The sequence below is a fragment of the Moschus berezovskii genome, chromosome 3 (assembly GCF_049115385.1).
Source record: "Moschus berezovskii isolate FMDL1 chromosome 3, NW_MosBer_1.0, whole genome shotgun sequence".
Classification (NCBI taxonomy): Eukaryota; Metazoa; Chordata; class Mammalia; order Artiodactyla; family Moschidae; genus Moschus; species Moschus berezovskii.
In genome coordinates, this window is record NC_142462.1 from 25,949,664 (window position 1) to 25,963,268 (window position 13,605).

The 13,605-nt window shown below is 38.8% G+C and overlaps 1 protein-coding gene across 1 annotated transcript in view; it reads right to left on the reverse strand.

The window, feature by feature from the left end:
* The window catches only part of THSD7A (thrombospondin type 1 domain containing 7A), a 504,524-nt gene that overhangs the window by 29,008 nt on the left and 461,911 nt on the right, over positions 1 to 13,605 (reverse strand). Inside the window, exons 16-21 of the mRNA XM_055420502.2 lie at positions 10,023 to 10,176; positions 6,879 to 7,023; positions 5,209 to 5,324; positions 1,110 to 1,227; positions 717 to 862; positions 123 to 297 (exon numbers count right to left, since the gene is read on the reverse strand). Coding sequence (XP_055276477.2) covers positions 123 to 297; positions 717 to 862; positions 1,110 to 1,227; positions 5,209 to 5,324; positions 6,879 to 7,023; positions 10,023 to 10,176 — 854 coding nt within the window. The remainder of the gene's footprint in view (positions 1 to 122; positions 298 to 716; positions 863 to 1,109; positions 1,228 to 5,208; positions 5,325 to 6,878; positions 7,024 to 10,022; positions 10,177 to 13,605) is intronic.

The following is a 13,605-nucleotide window of genomic DNA, read 5'->3' on the forward strand; positions in this document are numbered from 1 at the left end:
CACAGCTATTACTGGATGAGAAGACTGTTGACATCTCCTACCTTGGGCTTACACATGCACCCCTTCACCATGGTCCTGGTAAGGAATGGCCAAAAGTATGAACTCTGTTTTGCTGTTGTTACCTGGGCATGGCTGGGTGCAGGTTTCTTCAAGAACCACTTTTTTATTACCATCTATAGTGGGTTCAATGTCAGTGCAGAATTCTTCATCCACCACTTTGCTGAAATCGTCAGCTGACCCATCACTCACTACACAAGAAATATTCCTTATTCTGGTCCCTTCACCACACTGTGCATCCTGAAATGGAGGAAGAGATGACTAATCAGGAAAGAAAATAATTCATTAGTTAGCTTATCGCTCAACAGTCATCTCTGCACCACTGATTATGATTTATGAGCAGTTTAAGGAGCATCTGAAACCCTAGGGAAGAAGTCCTGTAGGGCACTAGCTATAAAGTATACAATGAACAATTTATTTGTTTTCTAGCCAAAGACAGGCAAATAAATTTTCATTAAAATGGATCAGTCTCCAAATGGTTTTAAAATATGGGACAGGAAGTGCTTATTATCAAAACTAATTAAACAGCTATGAAATGGCAAAGTACTAAAATCTTTAACAAGAAACATGCCATCTGTAAGCTCTGAGAGAGACTTCTGAAACCAAGTCTCTGCAGATAAAGAATACACATTTCTATACCACTTCTTGAGACTGATTACCTGCACTTGGCATGCAGACCATGGGCCATATCGCCACTGATAACAGGGCTTCACTGGGCAAGGCTTGGACTGTTCCATCAAGGCAGGGCATGGTCTTCCATCACCTTGAAAAGGTTGGGTCACTGTTCGTCTTCGGATCATTTTTCCTTAAAAGATACAACGTGATGCAGTGTTAGTAATATGCTATATTATCAAGCATGTATCTTTCTCGGAGAAGGGGTCAAAGACATTTCTCCTGAGATTTGAGGAACAAGAAAGGTTTAGATGTTTTGGAAAGAAATATACCCCGATTCAACCTTTCTGAAGATTGTCTGATATGACTTAAAGTAAGAGGGACATTGTATATTGTTCTCCTTGACCATTAATCGAATGCCAAATAAAGCACAAACAAACCTGTGAGGCCACATGTTTGAGAACATTCTGACCACGAAGACCAGTCAGAAAGCTGACAGTTCACAGGACATTCCACCACGCAGGACGTGTTCATCTGCCAGGTCTTCTCCAAGCCAAGCTGAAAGGACAGAGGTAGATTTGTTTGTACTGATGCCAAGGCGTGACCACGTGAAGGAAGGAGGGAAGGAGGAAGGGCAAGACAGGAGAGGGGAGGGGAGGAAAGGAAGAATCAGCAAGATGCATAATAAAGTAAAAACATGTCTGCAGGACAAAGACCCAAACTATTAAAAATATAAACTGGTTCACTCCAGGAGAGGTGGGCAAAGGGACAGGATGAATGGAGGAGCAAATGTATGTAATATACTTATATATTATTGACCTTTTTAAACAAAAATTGAAAAAAGGAAGATTTAATCTCCATATTGGTTGAACGTCTCTAAAGGAGGAATAAATAGGTGTAAGCACAAATATTTTCTATTAAACACCCAGACTATCATCAATATACAGACATATAATTGCATTTGGGGGATATTATTTTTACATGTGGATGTCAAACTGAAAAGCAAAGGAGAAAAGTTAAAGACCAGTTGCCACTCAAACCCCCAAATATAATGTACTAACATAATATTGAACAGTTTTGAATAAGCTACCTCTCTCAAAAGGAGGAGTGGGCCTTTAGAATTTTCATTACAAATACTTTATATATATTTATTAATTTTTTACAGAGATTTTCTCTTTTAAAACTCAGCAGCCCACGGTGGTGTAATTGTTATTTTGGCATTAGCCTCTTATCACATAATAATGTGTATTTTATTGCATTCAGTTGCATTGTTTAAGTGTTCCACCTTTATAATACAGGAAGAGATTTTATCCACTATGTATGCATGCATGTTCAAAGTCTAAGGTGCAAAGTAGCACTGAGAGAAAAAAAATTAAGATCAGGTTCAGTTCAGTTCAGTTCAGTCGCTCAGTTGTGCCCGACTCTCCGCGACCCCATGAATCACAGCACGCCAGGCCTCCCTGTCCATCACCAACTCCCGGAGTTCACTCAAACTCATGTCCACAGAGTTGGCGATGCCATCCAGCCATCTCATTCTCTGTCGTCCCCTTCTCCTCCCGCCCCCAACCTTTCTCAGCATCAGAGTCTTTTCCAGTGAGTCAACTCGTCGCATGAGGTGGCCAAAGTATTGGAGTTTCAGCTTTAGCATCAGTCCTTCCAATGAACACCCACGATTGATCTCCTTTAGAATAGACTGGTTGGATCTCCTTGCAGTGCAAGGGACTCTCAAGAGTCTTCTCCAACACCACAGTTCAAAAGCATTAATTCTTCGGCGATCAGCTTTCTTCACAGTCCAACTCTCACATCCATACATGACCACGGGAAAAACCATAGCCTTGACTAGACGGACCTTTGTTGGCAAAGTGATGTCTTTGCTTTTTAATATACTATCAAGGTTGGTCATAACTTTCCTTCCAAGGTGTAACAGTGTCTTTTAATTTCATGGCTGCAGGTTAGGAAAGTGCAATTTTTAAAATTGGTAATCCTTGGGGATATTTAAGACCTTTTTTATTTCTACATGAAAGATAAGCTTACAGTGTCTATACAGCAGAAAATGCAAAGAAAAATGCTCTGAAATGTTATGCTGTGGTTCAGGTAGCGCTCCTGGCCCCAAGTTACGCACTGGGAGAGGATCAGACCGGTGGTCTGTGCAGCAGAGCCCTCAGCAGGCGTTCCCATTATATTCTCCACCAGGAATACTCGACAAAGCTCAGCATTTGGTATGAAAACTTTTACCATATCACTTAAGTCTCATAAAATCACTTGAAGTCACCAGAGATTAGAGATAGAAATCTTAAGGTGATATGATAAAACATGTTTTGCTTTTAAGGTACATGATGGTTTCATGGAGTAAAGGTTTGAATCACAGTATTCAATTACTATTGGCTTATTTATTTCACTAGGGGATTAAAAAGGATGTCTGTTTACAGACATTTTGGGGTATCTAACAGTAAGATATTTTAACCCTGTACTACTTACTCTCTTAATTTTTTTTATTACTTCATTTTTATTGGAGTACAGTTGCTTTACAATGTAGTGTTTCTTAAATTTATTGTATCTTCTTTTCTCCACTATCATCTATCTAATCTATCGTTTATCTAAACATATGTTCAGGGATCAAAGAATAGGAAAGGAGAAACCAAATCATTAGGTATCAGGTAAATTAATGTCTGAGAAACATCAAAGACAGAAGTGCTATATAAATGCTGGATGGGTTTAACCCTAATTTTCCTCTTTGTTGGAGAGTAGTGCCATCTTTCTTTTTTGGCTGTTAGAGGAACAGCAAGAGTTAGCTGCTGCTGCTGCTGCACTGAATGAAGGGTTTGCACATGTATTAGTAGGTAGGCAACCGATCCATTGTTAGAAAAGACAGCCAGCTTTGCTCAGGGCTACTATTTAATTCTACTGCTTCCATAGGGTGGATAAAATGGGATATGAATTGCTTAATCCGATTCCTGCGAGAGGGGCACTGTTCTCCCTGAAAACAGTGTGTGCAGAAATGTTATGATTTGAATCCCTAATTGTCATCATAGTATTCAAACATGATAATATTTGTACATAAAGGTAAATTTATCCAGCCTTCTGGATAACGAAAATTATTTCTCAGACTTTTACTCACATTTCTTTTAAGAAATAAAAGGCCTTATTTATATCTTTTTCCTGGAGTCATATGAGATACTTAAATACTGGTCTTATGTGATTATGTAAGAGAGTCGGACACAACTTAGTGACACAACAGCAGCAACTTGTATGATTTGGGTTAAGCTTTCTGAAAGCTCTCAGAGCTATTCATTGTTATTTTATTCTGGCCTAGAAGGGCATTTGCATGTGCATTTGCAAAAACAACAAAAAAGATGCATGTGAGAGGCAGATCACAGGATGCTTTCCAGCCTGTGTGTATAACTATAAAAATAATGTTCACTAATAATGTTATTTTTGTATTTTTATAGTGGTCACATTACTTCGATGTTATTAGTTTCAAAGCCAAATTGATTCAGGTATGAAATTTCTGATTAAAGCTAAGGCCATAATTGACTGAATTATGTTGTAAGATAGAGGAATTTATTAACTAGTTTTCAGTGCATTTGGGAGCTCCGTTCCTATGGACAGATATATAGAAAGTTAAATTAGGTCTATATGATAATATCAAAGATGTCAAATGGATTAAAATATTTCCATCTTGAGTTTTCCCTTAAGATTTGGAATAATTTACCACAGGCTTATGGCAGAGATTGTGGTCACATGTCCACTGAGCCCTGAGGTTACAAGTCCCTCCCTGGATGTTCCAGGTCTACAGAGGATCTAGCTTGTTTTGGTTCATGTTGAACCCAGTGGGCCTTAGTTCAGAAGGAGTCAAAACCTGTCAGGAAGATGAGTACCCTTTTCGTTTGGAAATAAGGCAAAATAATTGTAACCTGAAGTACAGCTTCATGAAAATTAGGACTACATTTTCTCACATTTCATAAGATCATATTAGAAAAGATAACATTACTTTTGTAAACTGGAGAATTAACAGTTACATTCTCTGTACCCGAAAGATACTAATGGTTGTCTCCATTCCTTTGTTTGGATTTCAAGGTCTCTCTTACCCAGACCTGACTCAGACTTTCACAGCTGGGTATTCGATCCTAATATCAAAATCTGTTACCAAACCACATGTGATCAATGTTTTGCAACAGAGAATAAATGACGGCTCTTGGCAGGTGTCCCAGGCAACACAAAATTCATAGGAAATTACAAAAGATGATGAGCAGTCTGATTAAGATTTATTGCCTTTATTCACCTTGATTACTTATTGTTACCCAAGCATTTCTTTCGGAATGGGCTAATTAGCATACCTTTGGGCTCCCAGCCGAACAAAATACAGGAAATTATGTGTAGAAATCAGTAGTGCTGTTAAGAGTCTCTTTTCAAGAACGTGTTTAGCAGAAAACATCTGCTGGCAAAGAGCTGCATAAAGCACCGGTCACTTGGCTCAGCATGAACTGAGACTACTCAGGAAGAATTTACTCACAAAGATGTAGCACAGATTCCCCTCACCTCTTCACAGTATTTCAGGTTAACCGACTTGCCGTCACTTCGAACACAATCCAACATCCTTGTTTTAATGCCATTGCCACATACTGCCTTCTCGCTCAGCTGGCACGTGCTCCAGTCTGAAAGGGAAGGAGCACATCAGAACAGAAGGCTATGTATGGAACAGATTTCAAATGAAACTCGGATGACCTGAATCCCATATTTAATTCACAACTGCTTCCTAAGCCCCACCATCAATCATCCCACATGCAGAGCATATGGGTCCCAGCTTTGAATGTATCAGGAGTCAAATGGAATTGCTGGGGCTGCACACAGCTACAGGGATTATTCCTGAGGCAGCTGTCTCCTTGACCATCTTGATGGCTAGTCTTTTGGTGATGCTGTAAAAAATGGCTGTGGCCTGCAGGTGAAATGTCACTTAGAAACTGTTTATCCTAATGAAAGTAAAAATGCAAATGTCAACATTTTTGTTTTAGCAAAATAATCATAATTTTAATGGTTGGCATTTTGTGTAGTTATACCCAAATAAAACTATTTCACTTGCTGTCCATACTTAGAATATTGTAAAATGTATTATTTATTTCAAAACCAGCTTGGCCATATTTATTTCTCTTATTAAGTATCTTTGGCAAGGTAATTCTTTTATCTTTCTTCCCAGGGTAATGTAGCCTGTCCCAGAGAACTGTGATTTCATTGTGTCATGAAAGCAAATTGAAGAGAACAACCAAAAGAAACAAAAAATCAAGCTGACTGCTATGTGTCATAGTACAGTTTCTGGGGTTTATTTCAGCATGAAAATTACACGGGGGAAAATTCCAAAATAAGCTTCAGTGTTGCCCCAAGTCATATAAGCCAAAAAAACCTCTTCCTTCCTAGAGTATATGCCTTGATGACATATGAGACGAGGGTTTGGGTAAAAACAGGATTTATGATAAGCCTTTTTTTCTTCTAAAAAAAAATCATCTTTTTTTACCTATACCTTTGATAACATTAGACAAAAAATCTCTTTATACACTATTTGGAAGGTTAAGATTGCTAATGCTTTTTACATCAGACTAATCATGCATATGAACTGCCCCCACACAAAGAACTGCTGTCCCAGTACTCATAATGATTAAACATATTCTGAAGAAGAAAGACATCTTTCAATAAACTGATATCCATGGGAAAGATGTTTATTTCCACCTTCTGAAAGTGGGAGTATGTCTTACATAGGAACCTTTAGACTATTCACAATCTCCCTTAAGAGCTAATGTTTGTGTGATATTTTCATTCCCTCTTGATGTTTATTAAAAATAAGACAGACAAATATTTATTTCATTTAATACAGAATTACTGCTGGGAGAGTAAGCAGTGTGTATGGCTTTCCTGGTGACTCAGGCAGTAAAGAATCTGCCTGTAATGCAGGAGACGTGGGTTCGATCCCTGGGTTGGGAAGATCACCTGGAGAAGGAAATGGCAGCCCACTCCAGGATTCTTGCCTGGAAAATCCCATGGACAGAGGAGCCTGGTGGGGTCCATGGGGTCACAAGAGTCAGCCACGACTTAGTGACTAAACCACCAAGTAGCATGTCCAAAAGACACGTGGATGGAGGTGAACCATACTTCTGGGAATGCTGCTAAGCTGACAGACATGGAATACGGCCTTTATGAGGTGAAGACCACTCACGTACCTGTTACATTATAATCATAGTGGAAGCAGTTTTTGTTTAGGTTGCAGGGCTCCTTCTCCACAGTGTCAGGGCAGGCTCTTCCTTCCTCAGCTGGTTGTCTGATGGGATCAGCTGACCTTTGCCGGAAACTGCTTTGATTGCAAGGCTGACAGAGCATAACATAACTCCTCAGAAAGGTGAATACTTGGCCACACAAGAGCAAATGTATTAAGGCAAGCACTGGAGCAAGAGTTAGAACCTTTGGGCCACTGGCTAACTTCAACCATCTCATCTGTAAGTCCAGGTGTTAGATGAGTTTCTGATGTGCCATCTGGCTCTAAGATGCTGTGGACAGGGAATGCTGCCTGCCATTCCAGCAGACAGGGAAGGGTCCCACTGTCCTGGTTCCACAAGGACCAAACCATTACCAACCACTGCCGTTGCTGCAAGCGATGTGCCCTAAGGCTAAAAGGATCGAGAAAAAGAGGCACCGTTCTATGCTTTGGATACTGACCTGAGATGGTTAAGATACATGTCTAAGGCATAATTTCAATGAGCCCAGAGTCCTGCATATTCCTATACACAGGAAAGCACTAAAATCATTAACTAGAGATTTCTGTTTCACTGATTAGCAGTACTCTTGATATTTGACTACGTGTTTTTTTTCCAGCAAAAAACTCATGCTTATTCAGGCTCGTCCTCTACCTCTTTGGAGCAGTCCCTCAGAGCTGTCTAAAAGGCTGTCTCCCAGGCCATTGTCCTCAGTAAGATCTCCAAATGAAACTTAACTGGCAACTTCCAGGTTGTGTCTTTTTCTTCAGTTGACAATACTTAAGAGTCTATGTGTCTAACCTGAAGATATATCTGCTCCTCTATGTTTACTGAAGCATTATTTACAATAACCAAGGTACAGAAAAAAACCAAAATGTCCATCGATGGATAAATAAGCTGTAGTAAAATTATACAACGGAATATTATCAGCCATTAAAAACGAGGACGTCTACAATTTGTGACAACATGGATGGACCTCAAAGGCATTATGCTAAGTGACGTGTCAGACAAAGACAAATACCGTATGCTCTCACTTACATGTGGCATCTAAAACAACCCAAAACTCATAGAAAAAGATCAGACTCACAGTTAACAGAAGTAGGGGTAGGGGAGAGGGAGAGCTGGAGGAAAGTGGTCAAAGGTACAAATTTCCAGTTATAAGACAGTAAGGAGTAGGGATACATCCCCACTACTTGAACTGCATCAAGTTCAGCATGATGACTGCACCTGACACTGCTGTATGTTATACAGCAAAGTTGCTAACAGAGTTAATCTTAACAGTTCTCATCACAAGCAGAACATTTTCTCCTCCTTTATTCTTTTCTTCTTTTTATCATACCTATTTGGGAAGATGGATGCTAGCTGAAACTAATGTAATTGTTTCACAACATATGTAAATCAAACCACCATGCTGTATGCCTTAAACATGTCTGTTGATTATCTCTCAATAGAACTGGGATAAAAAATAGTCAAATATTAATAGATACATCACATCATCCATACACAAAAATATATGCTCATACTAATTACTGTAGGTCACAAATTTTACTGTGGGTCACAGAACTTATAATCTATTTTCTTGGACCTGAAAAATTAAGGTTGTATGTATGTGTGTGTGTTAGTGGATCAGTTGTGCTCAACTCTGTGACGCCATGGCCTGCAGCCCACCAGGCTCCTCTGTCCATGGAAAAACAGCTATTAATATTTTCCTAATGTGCACACATACATGCATACAAATATAAGGGAGCACTAATTTTAAAAAACTGGCTGCCATTCTCCTACTGGTACAGTCTTGTTTTGGAAACATTTGGTTATTAAGAGCAGAAACAGTAACTTCAAACCTGATGCTATGAAATTAGAATACAAAATCATTTTCATACCCTTGTGAAACAGCTGATTCTTTATTGTAGTTTATTTTGTATCCATGGAGAAGGCAGTGGCAAGCCACTCCAGTACTCTTGCCTAGAAAATCCCATGGATGGAGGAGCCTGGTAGGCTGCAGTCCGTGGGGTCGCTAAGGGTCGGACACGACTGAGCGACTTCACTTTCACTTTTCACTTTCACACATTGGAGAAGGAAATGGCAACCCACTCCAGTGTTCTTGCCTGGAGAATCCCAGGGACGTGGGAGCCTGGTGGGCTTCCGTCTATGGGGTCACACAGAGTCGGACACGACTGAAGTGACTTAGCAGCAGCAGCAGCAGCAGCATTCTGTATCCAAATCAAATGCCACCTCTGTTTTGCTCCTGCTCTCAGTTGGCTGCTAATCAGCATCTTTAATAATGTTAACACTGGAACAGAAAATTAATTTCTCCTTGAAAACATGTATCTGTCCCATATTATATTTCAGCAAATAAATTATATATTAAATATCTTTCCCATGCTTTTGATGCCACATGTGTGCAACTTTACAAATGTGCCTGGGGTAAGCCAAATTTCCTACATCATCAGCCAGTCCTGTTTCAAGTGACTCTCCTCCCCAGGGCCCATGGAAGTGTCCCATGGGCTGCTGAAATCTAGAAGCTTTGTGCGATCTGAAACTCTCATCTGGATTTCCAGGTCCAAAGAGGCTCAGAGTCAGTGCGTGGAAAGAGATTCATTGATGCCCAGCATTCTTCTTTCCACTGCCTTTCTTACCAGAATCTTTGGAGTTTTCGTGTCAATACTCCTGCTGCCACACCCCCACGGTGTGAAAGATTATTCCTACGATTTAAATAAAATGGACTGGGCAAAAAGCAAGGGATGATAACAACTTGATACCATGAAGGTACTTTTACTAGAGTCCCATTCTTTTTCTCTTTACCTGGAGGGAATCATTATCACCACTGCAGTTTGTAATATGCTGTGTATTCATAAATCAATCTAAAGGCATTTCTGTGCTAGGATTAGGGAAATGGTGAAGGAGTATGAAGTTTGCAAGAGGCTAAGCTGTGCCGGGATGAGTCTAGACACTGCTGATTTTAAATGGCACATTCATAAGAATGAAGTAGCCAACAGCACGCCTTGCTTTGGTAACTAATTCAGTAACCAAGTTTTATTTTCTTAATAGTAGTTTAAAAGCTTCAGTGGTAAGGAATTAAGCAAATCTACATTAACAAATGATTAATTGTCTCACCAAAGAGCATCGGGTCCACGGACCCCATTCGGATACCACACAATCCTCAGGACATGGCAGTTTGCACTCTCGAGAGCCCAGAGGCATCTCTTCTGGGTCACAGAGGTAATCCTCTACATGGTCAGAGGGGCCATCTGCTGTGTTCTGCATGCATCTAGAAGAAAACACGTCTATCAGTGAAGGAATCTGGACAATCAAACAATGGCAACCCATAAGATTCAAGGTTTCTCTTAAGACATCACCATGGAGGCAGGGGATGGGGAGCTTGGCATTTAATGAATAAAATTCTCCAAACATAAACACACAGACGATCTCTGCCTCCCATGAATAGTTGGAGCCCTTCAGTATGATTTAAAAATCTCTGCTTGCACGTATCATTATCATCTTTTAAATTGTAGCCACTATGTGTATACTCTGTATATACAAACTCTACGTGTCTTCCTCTGAAAGGAGAGTCATTTAATTACACCTAAATAGCATGCAGAAACTAAAGCATTGGCCAAAGATATTCAGAGATGGGTTGCAATTTTGGAATATAATGCATTTTTTTTTCTTTCAAGAAAAATAGTGGATTCCACAGAGAAGGTAGATTCATATATGATGAAAGACAAGGCACATTGAAACCTCGCCTAGGGAGAGGTTTCATTAACCGCTTTTGAAAGTAACTGATGATATTTATCAAGTTATTTTGTCATTTAACAAGTAATTTTAGCTTCCCATTTGCTGATAACCTTAAAAGAAAGCCAGAAGTGAGAGACAATCATTAGAGTAATAGCACGACTTCTCTAAATGGGGTTGCTGGGATCTTCCTATATCTTGACCTTTTTTATTGTTAGCTCTCTTTTAACAGAATAAATCCAAACATTTCATTACACTTCATTCTGTTGTGAGCAGTCATAAAGGGCTCTTTAACTCATCTCTTGGGAATCTAATTAAAGTGGCTAGTACTGGACTTCGCTTTTTACCATAGTTAATCTCTCCAGGCAGAAGACAAAAGCTTTATCCCTCATTGGTGACTCAGAGCAGGTCAACCAAATTAGTCGGTTTGGGAAGAGAACTGCATTGCAGGACATGAAGAGGAAGGCTTGGGCTCCTAAGCCTCAAACCCGCTGCCGTGTTTTAAACTGCTGGTTGCATTATGTTACCAATTAGACCTCCAATCTCAGCTTTTCTCAGGGACTTACAATCAGTAGGGAGATTGCATCTTGACAGTTCTACTCTGCAGAATCACCTTTCCATACCATGCTGCTGATTTTAAGAGAAATATGGGTTTCCTGTGGGATGCATCAAAACCTGGAAAACTATGCTGCTGGTTTCATCTTAACTGGGTTTGTAACCTGAAAAAATATCCACACAGATACCCAGCTCTGCATTTTTTTGTATGCTGAATATAAATATAAAAAGTAATCACTCATGTTGTTGTTTGGCAGAAACCAATACAATACTGTAAAGCAATTATCCTTCAATTAAAGATAAATTTTTTTTTTTATTTCTAAAAAAGAATTTTAATTAAAAAATAAAAAGCAATCACAAAAACACGCAAATGTAGACTTTCTGTAATTTCACTGTTGAAGGTAAAAAATAAATTATACATTTTGGGGGGAGAATTTTAGTGTCCTAGGAAAAAATTTCTAGCTTCACTGGCATTTTAAAAATGCTCTGTTGACAGCAGCTCTGAGAGGACATGGAACAGACAGGACAGTTCAATCTCCAAAGTTGGATTTGCTGCTAAGAAAGGACTGCATTCATGTTAGGCTCTGACATGATGTACAAGGATTAACTTGCAAAATTACCTATTGATCTAGAGTTAGGGACAGATGTTCAATACTCTATTAAGTACTTATGTACATAAAACTTTATTTTCAAAGGCTTTTCTTTTCCTTCATTTTTTATTATTTAAGTAATAAATTCATTTTAGGAAAATCAGAATAATAAAAAATTCACTACATTATATCAGAGAGAATCACTCTTAGCAGACTACTGTATTTAAACATATATTTTCATTTCACTAAATAGGAATAAACTTTACCTACTATCTGTACCATTTAGGAAAAACATTAATAATATATGATAAACATCTCATGTTATTAACTGTTTTTCTAAAACATACTTTTTAATGATTACATTTGAATTTTGCAATTTCATCATTTAAATGTGCCACAACTGCAAAGAAAACCCTTCTTTCTGACATTCAGATTATTTGTAAGTTTTATTTATTTGATTTTGTATTAATGATATTTTTATCACTGTAGAATGGTGATAGTGGTTTAGTCCCACTACCACTATTTAGCACTGCAGAATACAGAAAAACTATTTGGATCAAGTCTTGAGCCCAAAGGAAGGCACTTTAAATTCATTTGCTTTCTTCAAATGCCTGGACTTTTTCCATTCCATAAGAGAAGGGATTATGCTGTGAGAATATCAAGCTGTTTTAGAAAACAGAGCATAGAACCAAATTGGGGCCAAGGGTGGAGCCAGGCACCCACCACAGCTGTAGATCTACCCCCCACCACAGTGGGTAGATTGCCTGCAGAGATTTCAGAAGCAACAGAAATAACCAAACCTGACTGGTTTTTATTATCATCATGTGCTGTAAATTTTAGAAAAATGTCAATGAAAAAATATTCTCTCACCAGGGCAAAGCACTACTATTATTCAGTCTTTGATATGTCACACCACCCTAAAAGGGCTTCCTTAGCAGCTCAGCTGGTAAAGAATCTGCCTGCAATGCAGGAGACCCCAATTTGATACCTGGGTCTGAAAGATCCGCTGGAGAAGGGATAGGCTACCCACTCCAGTGTTCCTGGGCTTCCCTTGTGGCTCAGCTGGTAATGAATCTGCCTGCAATGTGGGAGACCTGGCTTCAATCCCTGGGTTGGGAAGATCCCCTGGAGAAGGGAAATGCTACCCACTCCAGTATTTTGGCCTGGAGAATTCCATGGGCTGTATAGTCCATGGGGCCACAAAGAGTCAGACACGACTGATTGACTTTTACTTTCATACTTTCTTATAGATGTATTTGTCCTGAAATGTCACCCAATGGTTGCATCTAACACGACATTTAACCTTAAGGAACATTATTACATGATAAGAAATTTTCATCAATTTCTCTATTTGCATTAAAAATGTTTACTGAAAAAATAAGTTGATCCTAAAAGTTACTTTGTTTAAAATGTGTTTGAAGACATTGACAATAGCCATTTGGAAAGCAAAAAGAAGCAACATATATGAATAGACAGCTGAAGGGAAAGCTGAAAGAAGCTATTGTGATTTTTATATTAACAAAAAACCCAACTTTATAAAGTTTTTAATATAAATAAAATGTTTTTATATTTTAAAGATAAAATTTAAATTTGGCAGAAGAGTGGTAGAAAACAGAATGTCTGTCTTTTTCTTCCCTGTTTCCCTATTAACTCATTTCCTCCACCCTCCACCTCATCCACTTTTTAATACTCAGAAAAATAACTTGAGAGTTAAGATGAGTGAGGTTTTAAAAAAAAGAGATAGAGATTATTTTTATCAGAGCCAATGTTTTACACAGAGTCCCAAGGTTTTATGATATAAACATTAATTTGCTCTACTT